Here is a 22,352-nt window from a genome sequence, read left to right as displayed (position 1 = left end):
CTTGGGTTAAAGCGGCCTCCCAAAATTTGTTCCGCAACTTTTTTTGGCCAGTCCGATCGGGAATAATACTGGTCCATACTGATCGTCTACATTTCGCAGTTTCCAACCTCACCGGTATATATCGCCGTTCTTTCAAGAATCGGCATCGTACCCTTATCACAATGACTGAAGTCGAAATGGCGACCGCTGCCTCTGAGGCTAAGCCCAAACCCGAGAGACTGTGAGTACAATGGACAAGCCAGTAACCGCCTCACTGCATATGCTGATTCTTTCGCTTCAATAGTCCTGTCACAGTCTCCAAGCCCACGCCGTACACTTTCGACTTGGGTTACCTGATGGCCAATGATCCTAACCCCCTTGAACTCCCCCGCTCAGAGCCCTTGAACGCCTCTCTGAAGGCCATCGCGCGAGACGGCACCCAGTCCCTCCTCAACCAGCTCCTCACTACCTGCCCGATTACATCTTCCGCACAGAACGGTGTCCTCCTCACTCTCCCTCCCCCGGCGACTGTACTCCCGCGACACAAGCCCTTGCCCACACCCAAGCCACCTACCAAGTGGGAGCTGTTCGCCCGGAAGAAGGGTATTGGCAAGTATAGCAGCAAGCCTGGTGCTGCGTTGGCGGACAAGGAGCGCCGCAAGAAGCTGGTCTACGACGAAGAGAAGGGTGAATGGGTACCTCGATGGGGATACAAGGGCAAAAACAAGTCGGATGATGAGTGGCTGGTAGAGGTCAACGAGAAGGACTGGAAGAAGGAAGAAGAGGCGGCGGCTAAGGGTAGTTCGATCCGTGGCTTGTCGCGTGCCGACCGCAAGGAGAGAATACGCCGCAATGAGAGGAAGATGAGATCTAATGAGCGGAGATCCCGCAAGTCCGGTGGTGGATGAGCAAGTAGACATTACTTCGGATGCACTAGACGAAGATCGGATCTTCGTTCGTTGTTCTTCTTTCATGTCTCTCAAACACTGGGCTTGGCCAAAGAAAAGCAGGAGTTCGGATTGGAGTCGCCGGTCTTTCTATTGTTTATATCACTTTTACGGATTTTCACTGTTGGACCAAACAAAACAAGATCAGATTAATGCTTCATACCCCGATCGTTTGAGGTCTCAAATGCAAAGGTGGTCTAGAACTACACTTTGCGACCATTCACCTTCGTTTTGGTTTTGTACTCAAGTTGACCCATAAGAGTTCCGTTTGGATATTTTACAATAAGAGGCTGATAGAGGCACACAAATGGCGCACAAACAAAGTAAAGGAATGATGGCGTAAGGGGTATGCACGCAAATGGAAATGAGAAACATCGAGAAAAAGCTTCAAGCTGGGAATCAAATGGCAAAAGAAAAGTAAATGTGACGTTTCAAGTACATGTACGTAAAAACAATCGGGCCACCAGGATACTGCACGTTAGCTGAGGCAATGTACAACCAAAAAATCGTATGAAACACCCATAACCCAACTCCGAGGGCGCCAATCTATGCACTTCTTTCGCAAAGAACCACATTTGAGAGACGGAAAAAAGAGTAGTGATGAGTGCACCGGAGGAAGTGCTGGATTCAATAATTCTTCCGCGACTTTGTGCGCGAAAAAGAGAAACCAAGATGGCGAAGTAGGGAGAATCACGAATTGCAAGCAGGATCTTGGAAAAAGTCAAGTTCAATGTACAACCACAAGAATATTAGTTTGACCTCGGATCCAGTCCGTGTCTTAAGCAGGATGCTTTCTTAAAGGGCAAGAAGAACGCATCGGAGAAGTTTGGAAAGGAGGTTGTCAGGCCAGCAGTGTCAACAACGGCACAACTTCACCAAAAATTGTGAGCGGAGAATCAAGGTCATATCTGAATCGGAGACAAGGGGGCCCGAGCTCGGGGAGCTGGGAGATGCTCCTTGTATGTGTAGTCTCAATCTGTTTGGGCTTCTGTTTCCGGCTCTTGGCTGTCTCAGGACGATACGTTGGTTCATCCTCGACAGCTACTTGACTGCTGCCGGAAGAGGATATGGCTCTTTCGTTAGCATCCGAATAAGGTAGAGAAGAGTGATCAACAGCTCCCGTCTTCGAAGATGCGGCCTTCTCCTTTTCGTCCATCTCCCTTTCAAGCTGCAGGTACTCTTTCTCGGTCCAGCAACCCTGCCAGCAATTCTTCCAGTCGCATACGAGGAAATGAAAGCAAAACGCGTCAATCTTCATGCAAGGCTGGAAACAGATGCAGAGATTCCGATAATCCATCTTGTTCTGATCGACATACGAGTGGAGGAGGTTGAGGTGGCAGGTGATTGCAAAGAGAAGGTAGTAGTTGTAGGGTGGCAGTTTCGAGAGCTCATCCTTCAGCAACTGCGGGGCGGTAGTTGCGCCCTCGCATTTCTCCGCAATCATGGCCTGGGTTTCCTTCGGGAAAAGTTCGTCGGGCAGCTCCCGTAGCCAAGCCTTAAACATAGATCCAATTGTATTGATGTCATAGAGATCTGGCTCGTCAAAAAGATTGATGTCGAGTTCTGCGCCGTTAGCGATAGAGACATGAAAGCTTGTCCAGTTCAGCTTACCTGTATCAAACCGCCGTTGCCAGTGCTTTACTTCTTTACCACTACCGGGTACGCGGTAAAGTCCTTCTTCCTCACAGCCCTTATAATTGAGATAGCTGATGTGATATTAGTATAAGTGAGGACCAGCTCGACAGGACGGCAACTCACTCGATGCAGCGATATGGCAAAGCAGGCATCCAAAACTCAGTCTTGTCTCGGCAGTCTTCCAGCTTCTTTGCTATGCGTGTTCGTCTGGCCTGCTCGATGAGAGGGAGGTTGATGACAGAGCAGACATAGTTATCATCGTTGAGTAATTCACGTTCATTTGTGCTGCCACTTCTGGTAATCTTTCCAAAGAATCCTTTTCCTGCCTTTCCAAGTCTGTCTGCAGCACCACTGGAAGACTGTTTGATGTTGTTAAACAGCGCAGCAGAGGCACCTGACACCTGACTTAGTGAAGCGGAGGGCACCATTGAGCCGACGTGATTTCTTTCTTTCCGAACCTGACCACTGCCTGGCTCTCCGGCGCGATCGACGGCATAGGTACGCACTGCAGCATTCCCAGCTCCCTTGAAGCCGCGGTCTTGTCGGGCCGTAGCTGTCTTGGGGGTCATCTCCGCCTCCCGTTTGCTGCTTTCCTCAAGCTTCACTAGAGGCGCTGACGGACGCCGATTGGCTATTCTGTTTAACGCGGAGTCGTCCAGTCTGATGGAGCGAGAGCGCGACAAGATATTGGCAAAGCGCGGCTTGTTCTTCTTCGTAGGATTTCCGGTCTCAAGATCGTTGCCAACCTTTTTGGTCTCAAGCGGTTGAGGATTCTTGCTTTGGACCGTATCTCCGTCTATCAGACCTGCCATTAGTATATTGATAAAAACTAAGACACAGGACATTCGTATGAAGCTAGACGCTTACTTTTTTCCTCTTGGGCTGCGCGCTCGACTGTACCAGGAAGATCGGGCGTCGACTCGTACGACTTGGAAGCGATCTGTGTTCTGCGATCCCTAGAACTGCCCCGGCTCTTGGGCTTGTCACTTGAACTTCCCGAACCGTCTGAGCGTTGGGCTCTGTGTGCAGATCTCGGCGCCTTGAGGTTTGCAAAGAAAGAGCGAGACGGTTCGCGACTGTGCTTGGGCGAATCCCTTGGCGAAGGAGGATATGGAGGAATGGCTGTGAAACCAGGAGTCGTGGGTTCCGCCGATTGAGCAGAAGAGAGTGGGAAAGTAGGACTGCTCGACTTGCTGTTGGACTCTTGTGTTACAGGGCGGATAGTCGCTCCCTTGAAGAACGGCGAGCTGGACGATGACTTGGGAGAACGGGGTGTCAGGGGACTGGCTCTGTCGGAGCTTTGAGCACCGGGCGTAAGTGGAGAAGAGTTCTTCGAGTTCGCCTGTAGAGTGAAGGAGCTTAGATCTAAATTGGGAACGGCGGACTGTCTCGAAGGCATTCTTAGACGTGCGTCGGTTCGCCGGGCAATTCACCTGAAGAAGTATCGCGGAAAAACACGTCAGGGCGGGAAAAGTGATATATCAAGTGCCCACTGGATGTGCAAGCTCTATGAGGGGAATCTAATCGACTAGTCTGCGCCAGCATGGTCAGCACAAATCTCGAGATTTTGACCAGCAGGTAAATCACAGTGAGCCGGCTATGAGTAGACAGTCCCGGACTTATGGACTTACCCGTCTTGACACTTTCCCAGTCGTCCTGATAATGGAGCAGATTCAACTTTCCTTCAAGAAATGTCCGAGAGGAAGGGGCGCGAGCGAGACCGTTTTCTGAGATCACTCTGATGAAAGTATTGGAACGGAACCAGCCTTTCCAGTACTTCTTTCGATGCTTCGGATGGTCACTATCGGCACGGATCGCCGTTGAAGGGTGTAAAATGGTTCGGGGGTTGAGATCTGTCAAGAAGTCGCACGACCATTAGTGAGATAGTAAGGAGCAAAACCTGCTGTATGAATAACGAAGAGATAAAAAGTATGTAGGATGATGTCTTTCACCGCAAGGAGCATGGCTGAATGTAGGGGTCTCAGAATGAATCAAGGCGAGCTATAAATAAAGCTGACATTGACATAATCTCAACCCCTTGATGACCATTGACGAAGCGCATCCTTTCATGAAAGGGATCATCACAAGAGACAATGGGACTTCGGTCTGGATTGCTCAACAAAATCATCTTTCTGACCTACCAAAGTGTGTCACCCCTCATACTCTTGAAAGCTCTCTCTGCCCGAGGTCTATTCTCTGTGGCTTTCCATCAATCGCAGTTAAAGACGAGCGATCCACGAAATTGTTGCCCACGATGTTATAGGCAACGATTATTGAACGAATGTACGTTTGATTAATGCCTTGAAATTTTTCGTGTATGTTTTGTGGGAATATTTTTCCCCTTGTGGAATCGAGGGGCGGTCGGTGAAGAGAGTACAAAGACAGAAGCGAAGCGCGACGACAGCTTCCAGGTGGCTAGATATGAAAGAAGAACCGTCAAAGAGAAGAGGAAGTATTCCGATAGGAATTACAGATCCTTCAAAAGCGAAAGAAAAAACGAAAGAAAAATGTCGCTATGAATGAGTCGAATGGAAACTCTTGTGTAAGTAGGGGCTTACAGTAGTAGCAATAGCAGTAGTACGAAGCAGGAGGGACACAAGAGGATGGATGGGTCCCGCACAGACTAGAGTACAGAGTAGTATATAGACTAAGTATCTAATAGATATCTCGTAGCGTCGCTGACTTGCTCGTCGCAGCGACGACACATTCCTTGAGTCCTTGACAGGCGCTAGTTTGATAAGACAATAATAATAATAATGCAAGCGCGGCTGCGTGGTAAGCTAAGAAAAGGGGGAGGATTAGTGGCGATTGGAGATGACAGCGAATGGGAAATTGCTCTATGGATCTATGAATGTGTAGTGGGCACTTCAGGTGCCACCTTTTTTTGGTGTACGTGCTTGTCAGAACAGTGAATGATATTCAATCTGGATCATCCCAATTATTTGCAATACCGTCACGGAAATTTGTATCCAGACAGATAAAGCATATTCCCTAAAGGGAGATCATCTGTGTCCGTGGCTGGTTTGATGACGCTATGTCATTGCGATGTCAATCCTCGATTAAATGGGAGAGGGACACTGATGATTAACATTTAACATATTGGTACAATGGAGTTTGTCTGGGGCGGGTATTCATGGTCTATGACCAATACAATAACCAGTATGGACGAAACCTTACTCTCATGATTCTTTTCTCTACTGAATACTGAGGCAGTAAAGAGTACCAGCTATTTGAGCGCCTATACCTTTACTGTAGGATCTCCAGACTTCCAACCAACTTCGCTTTTTGTTTACTCCAGGGGATTTATACAGGCACCGAACAGCCTAACAATGGTCAGTGCCATTGTTCTTTAAACTGAAAGATAATTCCCAGTGGTCACAAGAATTCGCTCTGACAGTTGGATCCAGCCTTGGACGGGCTGAGGTACACTTCGGTTCAGGGCATGCGATTGGGACAGCGGATTGGTCAACCAAATATTGCCGGAGGGTCGAGTTGACTCATTTTGCCGAATCACCAGGTTGCATTCAATATCAGAAGGACGGAATGGATGGCTACCTAAGGTTACCTGGCGGCTAGTAAATTAAGTCAGTACTATCACCTAGCCTTAACATGATATCCTAAATATTTGCTGTATGGATATATGAAAGGGGGAGTTATCATCACCATAGTTCATACAAGCAACAAGCAATTCTTGTTCTTTCTCAACCTGTCCTTATTTAGTATCTATGCAACGTCCGAATTGAAAGTGTACCACGGTACTCCATACTGGCTCCTGTTTATCATACAATGGGTAACCACGGGTCAAAGAGATTCTTGATACAACCAGTGGGTCATGATAAAAAAAGTACCTAGTCATACCAGAGGTAACTAATATCTCAAGTCTCACTTTCTTACCAATGTCTATCTAGTAGTCTACATATCTACCATCTACTATTAATCTGTCATTTGTGGACGTAAGTACACTTCCATTACCCCGCTGGATTCTCACAGGCCCATGTCGATCTATCACTCTATCGGTGTATCAGCTTACGAAGTTGACTAATGCCCCAGGGACATTCAATCCTGTGCGCGAAGCGATCATCGCATTTTACAGATTTGGTGAAGGGCAAGAAGTAGACTACCGACGGTTCGATGTACCCTGAAAGTCACTGATAGTTATGAAAATCCGAGACAGACTAATTTGCGCATAAAGATTGAGAATAGTAATATGTGCGATGGAGCAGCTTCTCTAATCAATGTTCTTATGCAAGCAACCATCTTACATATGCACCTGTTGATGGTTACTTGCCCCTGTCGCCCATATAGAGCCTCCTCAGAAGTCCATATGGCCTTCTGTTCAAAAGGAAAAATTGGATGTATGGAAAGAGAAATCAACCAATAAACTGACATTATCTGGATATTATTTGGTACGATTCACATATTCACGTGGTTCACTCTTACATGACTTCACACCGCTCTTGGACTCGATTGTGCATGGGGACTTGGCGAGCATGGCGATCCTTGTCTTTGAATGTTCCTTCTGAAACAATGCCCCGCCCTTTTGGCCCTGGCCCGCCTTGGTGTCGCTAAGTCACGTGAAAGCAAGCCCTTTGCCATCTAGCGAGTAGCAGTCTTCCACTGCAGAAATTTATCCCCTTGACACTTTTCCATGGAGTCTGGCTGCCATTCGTCTAAGCCTAATACAACCAGCGAAGCTAGGCGTCTTGTTAGCTTCTGAATCCTGGCTGCCCTTGTGGCTTTTTTTTTTTTTTTTTTTTTGTGTCCTTTATACAATTAAAATTGATTTGTATCATGCTCTAGCCTCTTCTGGCCAGTTCGCTCGGAGAACAATCTTGTAATTCGGGTGCCCTCAATGCTTCCGCTATCTATCTAGCTGTGGAGCGGACCGCACAGAATCTGCTTCGCCAACCTGGACCTGATTGCGAGCTAATAAGAGAACTTCCAGCTTCGAAATACTAATCAAGCTATTCTTCCTGAGTAAAAATAATTATCCAGACCCGAATTCAAAATGTCTCTGGTCTCAGGTCCTGGTAGAGCTGTGGGCAGTCTTCCAGATCACACGTTGTGTGTACAGAAACATGTGGAGTACATCAGGAATCTGGACAGCGTGCGTGATACTTATATCTTCTCTTAATGATGGGGAAGATGGTTGACAGGTGACGCTAGAGGCGGGATGAGCTGGAATATTGGCTCACAGAGCATCTTCGTCTGAATGGCGTATACTGGGGCTTGACAGCCCTGCATCTTCTTGGCTTCCCGGAAGCTCTCCCTCGGGAAGAGACTATCAACTTTGTTCTCTCCTGTCAGCGCGAAAATGGCGGGTTCGGAGCTGCACCCGGCCATGATGCACACATGCTTTACACTGTCTCAGCCGTGCAGATACTCGTGACCCTGGATGCGGTGGACGAGCTGGAAAAACGTGGTTTGGGAGGCAAGCGGAAAGTTGCATCTTGTATGATTTTGCTTCCCACACTCTCTTGTAGTCATCTTCCATTCACACCTCGATCATACTAAACAGTCGCAGTCATCGCAGGGCTACAGGACAGGACGACAGGCTCCTTCATGGGCGACGAATGGGGTGAATTGGACACCCGTTTCGTCTATGGTGCCTTTAATGCCTTGTCATTATTAGGACTTATGGATATGGTCGATGTCTCTAAAGCCGTGGCCTACATTCAGAAGTGTGAAAATCTGGATGGAGGATACGGCATCTGTCCCGGAGCAGAGTCCCATGCTGGACAGGTCTTCACGTGCGTGGGAGCGTTGGCCATTGCTGGTCGTTTGGACCTTGTGAACAAGGATCGTCTTGGTAGTTGGCTCAGCGAAAGGCAACTGGACAATGGTGGGTTGAATGGACGTCCTGAGAAGTTGCCAGATGCTTGTTACAGTTGGTGGGTCGGGTCCAGCTTAGCGATGATTGACAGACTGCACTGGATCGATGGCCACAAATTGGCTACATATATTCTGCGCTGTCAGGTGTGCCGCCTCGTCGTCTACCAGAGTGTCGTCAGAACTGACTCGATGCAGGATCCTGAAGCTGGCGGTTTCGGAGACCGCCCAGGTAATATGGTTGATGTCTTCCATACGCACTTCGCAATTGCTGGCTTAAGTCTCCTGAAATTCGAAGGCGTCCAGGAAGTAGATCCTGTTTAGTACGTCACCCGCACGATTTACTCCTATGACACGTTTTGCTGACCCAGAAATAGTTGTATGCCCAGAGCAGTTACAACGAAATACTTGAAGAAGTAGCACCTTTCCAGCCAGTAAAGGCGCAAATGTCTCAACATTGTCCCCAACCGTAGTCAACTCGACCTCCTGCAATCTAATAACCCGTTGTTCTTTACCATCCATGGACTATGGGATACAAGGCAGGAGAAGAGAAATGGCCACTGCGACTTATTTCCGCTTCATATCATTCCACAATTGCCTGATAATAGGCTGTTAAGACGCACTGGCACAATATATCGCAACGCTCAACCTAATTTTATTCTTTCTAGATAGTTGATGAGATGAATCGAAAATATTTCCTCTATTGTTGCAATCAATCGTCATGGTCGACTGAAGTCGACTGCTGTAGACATGGGACATCCCCGCCACCTTCCCAATACAAACATCCAGTCAATTACAGGGCGCCCCTTCTCGAAGCAGCAACCTGTGTCGCTACGTCGAAAAGAGGCAAGCACATCCCCTTGCACGTCAATCACCTGCTCGGAGGGCAATGGGTATCTCAAGGCAAGTATCGTCCATTCTCGTCACTTCTTCTGCAATCAGGCGGGGTGTCCTCGATCAGGGCCAGTCTTTCTATCTTGGATTTTTGTTCTGCTCTATTCCGTGTTCGTGCAAATATCGGGCTACATTTCTTACTTGTCACTTCCTTTCAGATCTCGCTTGGGTTGGATCGTTCATTCCGACTGCCCAAGATGGATGCTGAAGCACTTCAATGCAACATTTGTCCCAAACGGGCTCGATTCAGCGATGTGTCTCACTTGTTAACCCACGTCTCATCGAAGGCCCATCTTTCCCATTACTTCAAACTCCAAGTGCGAAGCCATCAAGAAATTGAAGCCAGGAACCTCCTCGATGAATACGACAAATGGTACAAGGCCAACAACTTGGCCAAACTGCTTTCTGATCGGATGGCATCGAAGGAGGCTCGCAAAAGAAAGACTCACGGGAGTACGCTCGCACTTGCTACATCGTTGACTGCTCGACGTGGTGCTGGACCGACAGATACACCTAGAGCTATATGCCCTCCATCTCATCAGCCTTTACCTGCGTTCCTTGACCCACGCCTTTCTGACCCTTACCTGAACGGCGAACCCAATGTGAGGAGTAGAAATGCTTCTCTTTCCAGTCATCATGAAACGTCAGCTATGTCTTCAGTTCCTGATCCTCAGCCTCATGTCCGAACAGGCTATACCCTGCATTCGAACAATCTGCGCCAAGGGCTTGCACCGCACCAGTGCAAACAGGAACCTGACTCTGAATCCGAAGAGGAAGGTGGTTCCACCACGCAAATCAAGCCGAGCCTGTCAATTAAACGAGAAAGCAGATCTGGTAACACTTTGCAACCGCTGAGCAGCAGCTCCATCGATGACGACCCCTTTGTTGACGACAATGGAAGCTTTGATTACCTCAGGCTAGTCGGAGGTGACAAAGAGAGGGCGGACGAGATGACAAGACTAAAGGGTGTACTGTGGCCTGGCATGGATATTTTTGATTCTGCAACAGAGCAGATGAGGCGTAAGCGCAACCAGAAGAAAGATGAGAGCATACTCAAGATGATGGAAAAGACCTCTATGCGTGTGGAGCCCACGGAACTTGTGTTTTCGCCAACAGGCATCCTGCGAAAACAACGTGTTATATCAGGCAACGTCGAAGACAGCAGTCCCCTCAAGGGAGAGACACCGATCCCTAAAAGACGAGCCACTCGCCCGAAGCGTGCACTTTGCCAAGTTGACTCTAATGTTCCACGTGGACAGGATCGGAAAAGGAGCAAGAAAGGTGCGAAACGCGCGGCAATCAGACGTGAAGACGGCTTGGTCAGATATGACTCTCAGGCTTCAGGGAATTCTGGGGCTCAGTTGCCATATAAATACGGCGTTAATCCCCACTGCTGTTACGAAGATGAAACGGAAGAATTCAGTCTGGCGGTGAATGGGCTTGACTCCAGAGCTCGAACTGGTTTCACAGTTTTCCACGACGAACCTAGCCAGCACATATCCAGCTACGATGAGCCATACCTGCGCTTTGGAGTATCGAGTCCTTCTCGGGAAACTCTTTATCAGCGTGGAGCAACAGCTGAAAGTAGAGTCAACCGATTTTCGGGCAATAAGGCTCCATTGCCTTCTGTTAGGCTCGCTCATGCTTCTGCAGCGAAAGAAAACATCGACCCTATGCTAAACGACCACAGCCGGGGTAAATCCCCTCTACTGTGGCAATCGTCAATTAGATCGCAGCACGCAGGCGATGCGGGTTATGCATCGCAGTATTTCTTCGAAGAAGCCCAAAGTAACGGACTGAGTCCTTTTGAGACTCATGGTTTCTACGCCGGCTATACGTTCAACCCATTGGTTATCTCAGCCCCTAAGCTGCCGACTGAGAACCCAATCTTTGACGCCAATAGTCGTGTTCCCCGATTGCATTCTATCACACGCGCTACATCGCCCGAGGCGACTATATCAGACATTGAGGAAGACGACTTCGAGCAACTCTACTTGGACACGAGTTCTCTCTAGTCTGCGAAGTTCCAACGCCATCATTCTCTCTCTCAAGTCGCATCTGTTGCGGCACGCTTGAACGTGAATGACTGATCCTTATCCGCCACCGAACCGTTGACCTGTTTATTTATATATTAGCACTTGCTATCATCCAGTATCCACACGGACTTCTGCCTCCAAGAAGGCACATGATTCTAGGCTCAGAATCGCGCCTTTGCTACCAGTGTTTTCCGATTACTTCAAGGATTTGTACTATTATACATTTTGTCAGGGAGCAGATCGTCAGGGTCCGGTAGGATGGAGTTGCATGGTGGAACATTGCTGTACGGTTGTCTGTATACGATAACTCATACTTTGATTAGATGATTAGATAATCAACCATTAAGATCCGATCGCGCGCACGATAAGTTAGCGTGTTCTCCACGCGTCAAGCTCCAGGACGCAGCGGAATAAGTTTTGTCTCCAGCGTAACTTGGGATCATCTACAGAATCCAGAAGCCTTGAATCTGGCTGATTAATGAAGAAAATAGCTAGAGGCTTTTCAATAAGGTGCACCCTAGTACCGCTCGCTCAAAAGACACCGGAAAGAGTCAGCGCCACTTCTATACTTGCGATGCCAAACTCCACGCCTCTAACCTGATCCTGCTTCGCGTTGACCAGTTGACTCAGGAGTCCGCAGCGACTCCTGCGAGGTAAAATGACACTAAGTTCATCGCAGTCATCGCCGCCATCCTCACAGAATCTCAAGCGTAAACAACAGACCATTTCCAGCTTCTTCACGAAGCGGGCGCCGACAGCAGAGAAGAGAAGCAACGACCTTGAAGATGGGCGAGCGACAAGCCAGAAAAAGGCAGAGATACCGCTGCGTGAAGCCACAAGGGATCAGAATGATTTGGTGGACGATGAGGATGAGGATATAGCGGTTCCGGCTCCGAAGAGGGTCAAAACGAACGGAGTTGATTCCGAGAACAGGTTTGGACGCAATATCAAAGAAGCATCGAATGCTGCACGGGGACCAGAACCTCCATCAAGCAGCAGCCAGCGCACCAACCTTTACAAGTTTGCGAGCTCTCCTGCTGATGATGCAGGCATTGAGAAAGCAGACGATCCGGAAGCGAGGAAGCGGCAGCTGGAACGCGAGAAACTGCACAAACTTTTTGTCAAGAAGCTGGGAGGAGCTGACTGCCTTATCGGAATCGGTAGGAATGCCACGACTGAGGCTCCCTCTGGCGCGGAGGAAGTTGCGGAAGGCGATGAGGATGATGAGCCCGCACCTCCGCCCCGGTCAAAGGGGAAAGGAGCGTCAAAGAAGGGCGGGAGCAAGCTGACTCCGCTGGAGAAGCAAGTGATTGACATCAAGCGCAAGCATATGGACACAGTTTTGGTGATCGAGGTGGGCTACAAGTTTCGATTCTTTGGCGAGGATGCGAGGATCGCTGCTAAGGAATTGAGTATTGTATGCATACCTGGGAAAATGAGGTTTGATGAACGTAAGTTAGTTCGCAATACCTTTTTTGTCTTTCTGCATTGGGGATATGATTGCTAAAGGGTGTACAATTGCGAACAGATCCCTCCGAAGCTCATCTCGATCGCTTCGCATCCGCTAGTATACCAGTCCACCGATTACATGTGCATGTGAAGCGTCTCGTATCAGCTGGATACAAGGTCGGCGTTGTGAGGCAGTTGGAAACTGCCGCCCTCAAAGCTGCTGGAGACAATCGCAATGCTCCTTTCTCCCGGAAACTTACCAACCTATACACGAAGGGTACTTATGTAGACGATGTCGAGGGGTTAGATGGCGCTACACCTGCTGCATCAGGCGGTGCTTCCCCGGCTACCGGGTACATGCTATGCATTACTGAGACAAATGCAAAGGGCTGGGGCAACGACGAAAAGGTACATGTTGGTATCGTCGCTGTCCAGCCGAATACGGGTGACATCATCTACGATGACTTTGAGGATGGATTTATGAGAAGTGAGGTTGAAACTAGGTTACTCCATATCGCGCCTTGCGAACTTGTCATCGTCGGAGAACTGTCCAAGGCTACAGAGAAACTCGTGCAACATCTCTCTGGTAGCAAGCTGAATACGTTTGGCGACAAAGTCCGCGTGGATAGGGTCGCTAAGAAGAAGACCGCAGTGGCCGAATCACATAGTCATGTTGCAAACTTTTATGCCGCAAAACTGAAGGCAGCCAACACTGCGGACGATGCGTCAACCAGTAACTTACTCCAAAAGGTGCTTAATTTGCCGGAGCAGGTGACGGTGTGTCTTTCGGCTATGATCGAGCATCTGACAGAGTACGGATTGGAGCACATTTTCGAGCTTACCAAGTATTTCCAACACTTTTCTTCTCGATCACACATGTTGCTGAATGCGAATACCTTGGTCAGTCTCGAGATTTACCAGAACCAGACCGATCATTCGGCCAAAGGCAGTCTCTTCTGGACCTTGGACCGGACGCAAACGAGATTTGGACAGAGGTTACTTCGAAAATGGGTGGGCCGTCCCTTGCTGGACAAGGAGCGCCTGGAGGAAAGGGTGAATGCTGTCGAGGAGCTGAAGAGTCCGGACAGGACTGTGCAGGTCGAGAGAGTGAAGATATTGCTAGGAAGGATCAAGAGCGATCTGGAGAAGAATCTGATTCGGATATACTATGGAAAGGTACGTACATGTGACTTTGAATATGCTGGAGCGGACCTTTTGCTAACGAGGAAGCAGTGCACGCGCCCAGAGCTTCTCACTGTCCTCCAGACGCTGCAGACCATTGCACAGGAGTACGTCGACGTCAAGAACCCCGAGGACTCCGGCTTCACATCGCCAATTCTCGGTGAGGCTATTGCTCGACTACCGTCAATATTGGAAGATGTTGTCGAGTTCCTGAACAAGATCAACATGCATGCGGCGCGAAACGACGACAAGTATGAGTTCTTTCGGGAATCGGAAGAGACAGAAAGAATTAGCGAACACAAGTGCGGGATCGCCAGCGTTGAACATGAATTAGAGGAACACCGCTCTGTCGCTGCTGGGATCCTCAAGTGGCCGAAGGTGACTTATGTTACTTCGTCGGGGATTGAGTATCTGATCGAGGTTGAAAACACTGCAGCGGCCATCAAACGAGTGCCAGCATCATGGGTCAAGGTGAGCGGGACCAAGAAGCTTTCTCGATTCCATACGCCGGAGGTCATTCAGCTATTACGGCAACGAGATCAGCACAAGGAAGCGCTCGCTGCAGCGTGCGACCAAGCGTTCGCGGCTCTTCTGGCCGAGATAGCGACTAATTATCAGTCCTTCCGTGACTGCGTCCAGTCTCTCGCGACGCTCGACTGTTTGCTCTCGCTGGCTGCAATTGCTAGCCAGCCAGGATACGTGAAGCCCGAGTATACCGACCAAACGTGTGTTCACGTGGAACAAGGGCGCCATCCAATGGTGGAGCAGCTTCTGCTCGACAGCTATGTTCCCAATGATATTGATCTGGATAGTGACAAGACTCGTGCCCTCCTCGTCACTGGTCCGAACATGGGCGGCAAGTCCAGTTATGTGCGGCAAGTAGCCCTAATTGCCATTATGGGCCAGATTGGCTCCTACGTGCCCGCTCGGTCCGCGAAGCTCGGCATGCTGGACGCCGTGTTTACTCGCATGGGAGCTTTCGACAACATGCTGGCGGGTGAATCGACCTTCATGGTCGAACTGTCAGAAACGGCCGACATCCTCAAGCAGGCAACGCCCCGTTCGCTGGTCATCCTTGATGAGTTGGGCCGGGGGACGTCTACTCATGATGGGGTTGCCATCGCGCAGGCGGTTCTGGATTACATGGTACGGACGCTCCGAAGTCTGACCCTCTTTATCACCCACTATCAGCATCTCTCCAATATGGCGCAATCCTTCCCGGACCACGAACTTCGCAACGTCCACATGCGTTTCACCGAGTCCGGGTCTGGCAAGGAGGAAGAGATCACCTTTCTCTACGAGGTTGGGGAAGGTGTGGCGCATCGCAGTTACGGATTGAACGTGGCGCGGTTGGCGAACCTACCAGCGCCGTTAATCGAAGTGGCCAGGCAGAAGAGTTCGGAGCTAGAAGAGCGGATACGCCGTCGTCGACTTGCCGGACTTCTTACGGCTGTTGGAGGATTGATGGAAGATCCTGCAAAGGGGGATGAGGACTTCTTCGAAAGACTCATCAGCAACGCGGAGCAGCTGTAGGTTAGCTTGCAGACTGCGAGAGGTTTCGGAGATTTGGCATGCTACTGTACATATAGGACGACATAGATCGGGTTCAATCATCATCCTTACTCCGTATCAAACCGTAGTTAAGTTTACGTTGAGAATCGGTCAGCCTGTGGAGCGCTATCATATAGACTTGGCTCGAAAGTTACCACGCATTACGATCTATATCAAGGACTGTCGGTCATCGTTGTTCTTGACTGGGGAAAAGGTAGACTCATTGCGACTTGCATTTGGCAGGAGTTGGACTTGCGCGGCGACTCACAACATCTCTGTTACCAATGCAGCCTCAAATTTGTCCCAAGAACCCCAATTGCAGCGAAGACCTAGATCCAGTCTCGATGCAAGGACGTGGTTGTGTGATCGTCATATATTTGTCCTCGATTTCCCCAGTGACCTAGACTTCTATACCCCATGTATCATGCTCGCCATCCTGAACGGAAGATCAACCAGAACACAAATTCTACTCGCCTATCGCCTTCGAGAAGGGCAATGCGATCAAGGGTATGACAAGCGACAGACGAAGAAAAAGGACCAAGGTAGAAAAGCCTGTCCATTCGAGCCTCGTTGCTTTCAAATTTTTTTGCGTTTCATTAGAAAGGGTTGAGCTTGGTTTCCCCGTTGGCTCTCTCTTTTATTCCCTGATATCTCGAAGACAGATAGGATAATGTAGAAAGATTTGGATGGAAAGCCAAAGTATCACAACCGTTTCGTTCGCATCAGCCCGTGCAAAGTTGAACCCAGCCACGCATTTCTCATTGCTAGAAAAACTTTTGCCTTTCCCGACCTCCCAGAATCATTTCCAACGCAAGCAAACGTACACGGCCGGCCTCGAGAGGGGAATAAAAGACGACAACTCGGCGAGAAAATCGGCGCGGAATTACCGCAGACGGCGGGCCTCTCTCTCGGATTCGAGCAGGCAGAGGATGTCATCGACCTTGACTGTAGGTTGCGACGAAGATTCCTAGTTAGCCCATGCACATGCACTTGTTTGAATATTCGACCCTGGTTTTCCCCTTCCGATGGTCCCCGATATCCGGATTCAATATGGGTCGGGCTTGCAGTCGCATTCGCATTCGCAGTCATTCTTTTTTTCTCCGCCATTGCACCGAGATGACCAGTTTCTTCCTCCGTCTTGAATCGTCGCAATCGGATTGTCGGCCGGGATACGAGGACCACCGAAAGAAAAACCTCCAAAACTCAATCGCTGAACGGAAATCGCATACCTGGACCCTTGACGTTACGGATGATGCTGCGGGAAGTGTCATCCATGAACTCGACGCGGACCTGGGTGACACCACCACGGGAGCCTAAAGCGAGAAGCAGTTATTATACCAAATCCAACGCGACATCCATCATTGTAGATTGTAGATCACGTACCGGTACGGCCGAGAACACGAGTCACCTTGACGAGCTTAACAGGCTGCTTGGCGGAATCCATCTTGGAGGTTGGGCTCGACGACAGCGAGAGGGTTGACTTGACGGGATAGAAGGGAAGATGGCGGCGTTCGGTGGGTTAGATGAGGCCGTACAGGTATAGAGTGGTGTGGTGGACTGTGATTGCAAGCGAGGAATTTGCCGGCGTGTGTGGGTTTCTATTTTGGGCTTAGCGCGGGAAATTGGAACTTTACGCGAGGGCTCAGGGCTAACTGACACCTGGAACTTCAGGCATGAAAGCAACCTGTTTCAGGCATAGATGTTCAAGGCAGCATTCAGGCCACAAGGCACCAATTTGGTCTCCGATGAGGATCCGTCCAACACTTATTTTTCCCCTTTGATGGCAGACTCCATGTTCAACCTTGGGATCCTCGTGGTCCAAGAGAATAATGTGATTTGTAGAACCTGTATTTATGAATTCGGCTTCCATGTACATACTCCAGATAGCTTTATTTTAACAGATGTAGTCGCAATTGAGTTGAATTCCTGGCTGTCCTGCTCTTCTGCCCCTCACCGTTCGAGTCAGAACCTGAACTCCGATTTCGTTCCTGCAATCCAACAACTTTCGGTCAACTCTTCATTCTAGGCACGTCGGCGGCGCGCCAGTCAATTCCCGTTGGATTTACTGTATAACATTGTCATTATCATTCAATCTCACTTGTGCATAATATAAATCCTTTCCCCTCTACATTTGCCGCGATTCCTTACACAACTCACATCTACCCCGCGCCGTCGATCATCAGACATGGATCTCGTCAACCAGTATGTGACCTCACCACCAAGAACAGACCTTTCATTTGACTCAATTGCTATACCATAAGTCCGTCTCATAATCACTAACATTTTCTCTCAGCCTCGAAGGAAGACTCCTCTTCGCCGTCCCTAAAAGCAAGTTCCCTCTGTGACTCACCTCATCATTCGCAATCGCATTTCCATTCTTTGACCGCAAGACCCTACGATCGCAACAGACGAAGACTCTCCAGCTAACTCATACCTCTTGTTCACAACAGAGGGTCGTCTCCAGCAGGCTACCCTGGACCTCCTGTCAGGCAGCGACATCCAATTCCGCCGCGAAACCCGCCTCGACATCGCGCTGGTCAAGAACCTCCCCATTGCACTCATCTTCCTCCCCGCTGCAGACATCCCGACCTTCGTCGGCGAGGGCCGCGTAGACCTGGGTATCACCGGCCGCGACCAGGTCGCCGAACATGATGCGCAGCTGGCCGAGGGCGAGGTCTCGGGCGTCGAGGAGATCATGGATCTCGGGTTCGGCGGGTGCAAGCTGCAGGTGCAGGTCCCGCAGAAGGGCGACGTCACGGAGGCGAAGCAGTTGATCGGCAAGAATGTTGTGACTAGCTTCACGGCGCTGACGCAGGCCTTCTTCTCTCGGCTGGAGGGCGTGGAGTTTGGCCAGAAGCTCAGCACCAAGATCAAGTATGTTGGTGGTAGTGTCGAGGCTGCTTGTGCTCTGGGTGTGGCCGACGGTATTGTCGATCTCGTTGGTATGTGGTTCCGATTCTCTTTCAGCTTAGGGATTGAGTTCGATGCTGACGGGTGCAGAATCCGGCGAGACCATGAAGGCTGCTGGTCTCAAGGCCATTGATACTGTCGTCGAGAGCACGGCCGTGCTGGTCAAGTCTCGGTCAACCAAGAACTCGCTAGTCGATTTAATCACCTCTCGTATCAGTGGTGTTATCAGTACGTCCCCCTCCCCCCAAGTCTCATTGAATTGGCCAAATGCTCACCTCCTGCTACAGCCGCTCAAAGATACGTCCTGTGCCAGTACAACATTCCCCGCTCCGGGCTATCAGTTGCCTCGCAGATCACCCCCGGCAAGCGTGCGCCCACAATCACCGCTCTCGAAGAGGAGGGCTGGGTGGCCGTCAGCTCCATGGTCGAGAAGAAGAAGATCGCGACGGTCATGGACGAGCTGCTCAAGGTCGGCGCATCGGACATTCTGGTCCTCAACATTGCCAACTCGAGAACGGGTTAGATTACAATTTCCTTTTTTTACTTTTTCTCGCTTTTAGAATTCTATGCGGCGCGTGATTTGTGGTATCGTTATATCTATTGAACTTGGAGGATTATCTTGGCGGTTGGCGGAATACTATAGACTATGGGTATATGAGAAAAAAGTGAAACCGATCATCAGAATATAGCAAGGATAGATCGATACGTTTATACATGTCTATCTTCTCTATATGAACGATTGGAGATGTAGTATACAAAGGCGCCATGCAGCAGATAGCACCAGTCGGGTCATTACTCGTATTGTCGTCATCATAAAACAAGCGCTTTGGGGTATCAAATGCATGCAGTCCGTAGAAGAACTTTACGAAGAAGGCGCAGGCTCAGGCTTCGGCCCAGGCCCCGGTCCCAATCCCACGCCCTCCCGTCGACCACGGACCAAAGCCCGCAGACACTGGCCCACACCCTCCAGATCGCCCAGCAGCCCAACATGCCCGCGCTCGCTCTTGACCAGTCCGCCCTTGATGATCCGGTAACCCGGGGGCAGCATCGCCGCCGACGCAAGACAGACGCCGTCACCGGCCGCAAAGGCCAGATCGTCGTATGCATCCTGGCGCCTGATCTGGTCGGGCGACCAGACGCGCGCGCCGTAGACGGTAGGGACGGATTTGCCGTAGAGGACCGCAGCAGGCGGGTAGCGGTTCTCGGCCTGGTGGGCGGGGTTGAAGGCGAGCTCCTGCTTGAAGCGCTTGACTTCGGCGAGGGTGCGTTCGAGGTAGGCGATGGCCGTGGCGCGGGGATGGTGGAGGTTGTTGCGAGCTTGGTGTGCGCTGCGGCGCCGCGGAGGTTGGCCGTTGGGCCGACGAGGCCGTCGGCTGTTGGGGCCATGGCGGAGGCTTTGTTGGCGACGTCGGAGACGGGGTCGGTGGTGTAGGGGCGTTCTCGCGGTGGTGTGGGTGGTGGACGGCGCGGCCGTCTGTGCTGCGTCGGCTGGGTGTGTCGGTGATTTCCTCGGCGGAGCCGTTGTTGATCTCTCTGCCGAGGACGGTGGTGAAGCGCTTGCGGATGCCGAGGTCGGGCAGGTTGTCCTTGAAGTTGCGGGTGGCTGTTAGCGGGGGCAGGGCGGGACTGATGCAGGGCGAGAGGCGGTATTCATCCCAGTTCTGGACGGAGAAGAAATCGACGCGGTATTCTTCCTTGGTGCGTTTGTCGATGAAGCAGCGGCCGTCTTCGGGGAGCAGGGCGAAGCTCGTCCGGAAGGTGAAGTTCACTTGCGCGGTGAGCACGCGGGTGCTCAGGAGGACCTCGTCTCCGTTGCGGAGTGGCCCGAGGATGTTGACGCAGTGCTGTGGGACGCCTGCGTAGAGGACGCCGGCGAAGAGCTCGGGACGTTGGTTGACGGCTTGGCGGGTAATCAGACCACCCAGGCTGTGGGCAATGACATACGCTCCTCTTTTCTCCGGTGGCACATCGGGTGCATTGGACGGGAGGCCTTCCAGGAATCTGATCAGTTTCTTCGAGAGCAGGTGCGGACTCAGTCGCCAATCGTAGCCGTAGTTCCAGACGCGGAGCTTGCCATTGACGGCGTTGTCACACTTTTGTAGTCGCTTCATCAGCCTGCGGCAGATGTCCACGGGCCCGACATGCGATAACACGCCCGAGGGAATGATCGTTTCCTCCATCCGCTCTTCGTCCTCCGGGTTCAAGCCGACTTCGAGATCGACCTTGCGAAGATTGAGTCCCACTTTCATCGGAACCCACAGCTGGCGATGGGGCGGTTTGGCAGAGCGCAGGATGGAGCCCCGGTAGCCTCCTAAGATGACAACGTCGCCGGTCAACTCGGACATGGCTTCTGCCAGGATGGGATGCGTCGAGGCTGAATTATTGCGTGGGGATTGCTCACGCGAATGCGAGGCCCCTTCTCTGAGAATCTCCCGGTGGGACTGCCGTTCGGCCGCCTGTGGGACTGCTTTTCGATAGGTGACTTCGCTGAGAAATGGCTTGTATCCCCACTCGCTGCGGAGATCCTGAAGGTGCAAGGTGGGCATGCTCAGCAGCCGGCTACTAGAGTCTTGGAGACTGTCCTTGATGGCCTTGAAACGACTGTTGATCTGGGAATGAATATGTTCGTACCGGGGTGCCTGATCCAGGGACGACGCCGTGGACGATGCTCTCAGGTACAAAGATTGATCCGATGAGGATCGCCTGAGCGAGGCTGCGTTCCCGGAGAAATTACTTGGTTTGCGCGTAAATGAATGCTTCGCAGCCATCATCCCGTTCAAAGGTCTCAACTCCGGAATCGGCTCCTCCGCAGCAGGTAGATGCGCGTGGGGCGTTGAGCACGACCGCCGCCTCTGCTGTTCAGCGGCCGCCTGGGCCTGCTCAAGAGCCAGTCCGGACGGCATAGGCTTCACGGTCTGGCTGCGGGCTCGGTTATGCAGAGTATTTGACCGAAAGGGCAGCGAAGACCGCTTCGCCAAAGAGCCCAGATCCGGCAAAAACTTCTTCAGTCGCAGGTTGGATATAGCATCTCCAGACCAGGCCCGAGGACGCGGCAGTCCATTCTTCAGGATCGATCTGGTGAAGCTGGTCCGTTGACCGTCTTTCGCCGGGGCAATAGTGCTCTGGTGCACCCTATTCTGGGCCAGTTCAACACGGTCCTGTTGACCAGCTCCCTCTAGCGGATGCGCTTGGGATTCTCGAGCATCTGGCAGCGACTCTGGTTCAGAAGTGATCTCAGGAAGAAAGAGACCGTCGGAGTCGGGAACATTGTCAGGAACGGCATCAAAATACTGGCCATTGCGCTCCATGATGCGAGATTTCTCCTCCGCGGGCGTCATACGGGCCTTCATGCGACTCTGCGTTGGGCCGATACTGACACCAACCATCTCGTCGGCTTCATCTTCCTTGGCTGCGTCGACGGACTGGTAGCCCAGTTCGTCGCTGTCAGAATTGGACTGCAGGATCGGAGAGCGATCCTCCGGGCTGGAGGATGCCTCCACGATCGCATTGAACTGATCATGGCCTTCCGGATTGACCAGCGAGTGCGGCATGATGTCGAAGTTGGCGTTGCTGGTGGTGGTGGATGACTCTGTCCATGCAGTAGTAAGGAGAGTGATGATGCAACAAGAACGATAATAGAAGACAGATAACGATGGTTTATAAATAAGCAGACTAGTACCACGAATTTACATGTGAGAGACTAGGACAGTCTAACGAGTGGAGATGGAAGTTGTCTGAGCTGGGATGAGGCGATGAAGCTCTCACTTGTCGTATTCGTATTTTGTCTCGAGAATCGCAGTGGGAAGAAGTTGCGTGGTTTGATGATAATAAGAGGAGGAATTTCCTTCAAGGTCTTTCTTCTCTTCTCCTCTCAAGTATAATGATGATTCATAATCCTTTCATAATCTTGTTTTCCAACTGAAGTTTCTGTTGGTTTCAT

At 50.8% G+C, this 22,352-nt stretch overlaps 8 protein-coding genes across 8 annotated transcripts; 5 read left to right on the top strand and 3 right to left on the bottom strand.

Moving 5' to 3' along the window:
- The first annotated feature begins 78 nt into the window (after positions 1 to 78).
- P174DRAFT_506412 (ribosome biogenesis protein RRS1) lies at positions 79 to 1,231 on the top strand. The gene is made up of 2 exons (XM_024831311.1): positions 79 to 220; positions 284 to 1,231. Exons 1-2 carry the CDS (start codon positions 162 to 164, stop codon positions 885 to 887), a joined length of 663 nt encoding a protein of 220 aa, XP_024679398.1. The 5' UTR covers positions 79 to 161; the 3' UTR covers positions 888 to 1,231.
- Positions 1,232 to 1,767: 536 nt separating this feature from the next.
- Positions 1,768 to 3,960, bottom strand: P174DRAFT_514793 (putative Rho GTPase activator (Bem2); the record flags this gene model as incomplete). Its single annotated transcript, XM_024832108.1, has 5 exons — positions 1,768 to 1,796; positions 1,848 to 2,489; positions 2,538 to 2,632; positions 2,685 to 3,366; positions 3,429 to 3,960. The coding sequence occupies 5 exons, from the start codon at positions 3,958 to 3,960 to the stop codon at positions 1,768 to 1,770; spliced, it is 1,980 nt and encodes a 659-aa protein (XP_024679397.1).
- Positions 3,961 to 7,298: 3,338 nt separating this feature from the next.
- Positions 7,299 to 9,095, top strand: P174DRAFT_453706 (Rab geranylgeranyltransferase subunit beta BET2). The gene is made up of 5 exons (XM_024829180.1): positions 7,299 to 7,668; positions 7,728 to 8,013; positions 8,086 to 8,537; positions 8,589 to 8,713; positions 8,768 to 9,095. Exons 1-5 carry the CDS (start codon positions 7,570 to 7,572, stop codon positions 8,808 to 8,810), a joined length of 1,005 nt encoding a protein of 334 aa, XP_024679396.1. The 5' UTR covers positions 7,299 to 7,569; the 3' UTR covers positions 8,811 to 9,095.
- A 386-nt stretch (positions 9,096 to 9,481) lies between these two features.
- Positions 9,482 to 11,299, top strand: P174DRAFT_423661 (uncharacterized protein; the record flags this gene model as incomplete). Its single annotated transcript, XM_024825139.1, has 1 exon — positions 9,482 to 11,299. One exon carries the CDS (start codon positions 9,482 to 9,484, stop codon positions 11,297 to 11,299), a length of 1,818 nt encoding a protein of 605 aa, XP_024679395.1.
- A 454-nt stretch (positions 11,300 to 11,753) lies between these two features.
- On the top strand, positions 11,754 to 15,570 carry msh3 (mismatch repair protein MSH3). Its single transcript, XM_024832107.1, has 3 exons — positions 11,754 to 12,771; positions 12,849 to 13,945; positions 14,003 to 15,570. Exons 1-3 carry the CDS (start codon positions 11,979 to 11,981, stop codon positions 15,482 to 15,484), a joined length of 3,372 nt encoding a protein of 1,123 aa, XP_024679394.1. The 5' UTR covers positions 11,754 to 11,978; the 3' UTR covers positions 15,485 to 15,570.
- Positions 15,571 to 16,385: 815 nt separating this feature from the next.
- Positions 16,386 to 16,999, bottom strand: P174DRAFT_394501 (40S ribosomal protein eS28; the record flags this gene model as incomplete). The annotated part of the gene is made up of 3 exons (XM_024823635.1): positions 16,886 to 16,999; positions 16,732 to 16,815; positions 16,386 to 16,447 (listed from the first exon to the last, which is right to left on the bottom strand). The coding sequence occupies exons 1-3, from the start codon at positions 16,944 to 16,946 to the stop codon at positions 16,386 to 16,388; spliced, it is 207 nt and encodes a 68-aa protein (XP_024679393.1). The 5' UTR covers positions 16,947 to 16,999.
- A 202-nt stretch (positions 17,000 to 17,201) lies between these two features.
- P174DRAFT_423658 (ATP phosphoribosyltransferase) lies at positions 17,202 to 18,935 on the top strand (the record flags this gene model as incomplete). The annotated part of the gene is made up of 4 exons (XM_024825138.1): positions 17,202 to 17,340; positions 17,911 to 18,444; positions 18,503 to 18,640; positions 18,700 to 18,935. The coding sequence occupies 4 exons, from the start codon at positions 17,202 to 17,204 to the stop codon at positions 18,933 to 18,935; spliced, it is 1,047 nt and encodes a 348-aa protein (XP_024679392.1).
- Positions 18,936 to 19,127: 192 nt separating this feature from the next.
- Positions 19,128 to 22,346, bottom strand: P174DRAFT_444540 (uncharacterized protein). The gene is made up of 4 exons (XM_024828113.1): positions 21,949 to 22,346; positions 21,790 to 21,924; positions 19,829 to 21,768; positions 19,128 to 19,740 (listed from the first exon to the last, which is right to left on the bottom strand). The coding sequence occupies exons 1-4, from the start codon at positions 21,961 to 21,963 to the stop codon at positions 19,275 to 19,277; spliced, it is 2,556 nt and encodes an 851-aa protein (XP_024679391.1). The 5' UTR covers positions 21,964 to 22,346; the 3' UTR covers positions 19,128 to 19,274.
- Between the last annotated feature and the right edge of the window lie 6 nt (positions 22,347 to 22,352).

Source organism: Aspergillus novofumigatus, assembly GCF_002847465.1.
Source record: "Aspergillus novofumigatus IBT 16806 chromosome Unknown P174scaffold_7, whole genome shotgun sequence".
Taxonomy (NCBI): Eukaryota; Fungi; Ascomycota; class Eurotiomycetes; order Eurotiales; family Aspergillaceae; genus Aspergillus; species Aspergillus novofumigatus.
This window is presented reverse-complemented; position numbering and strand designations above follow the sequence as displayed.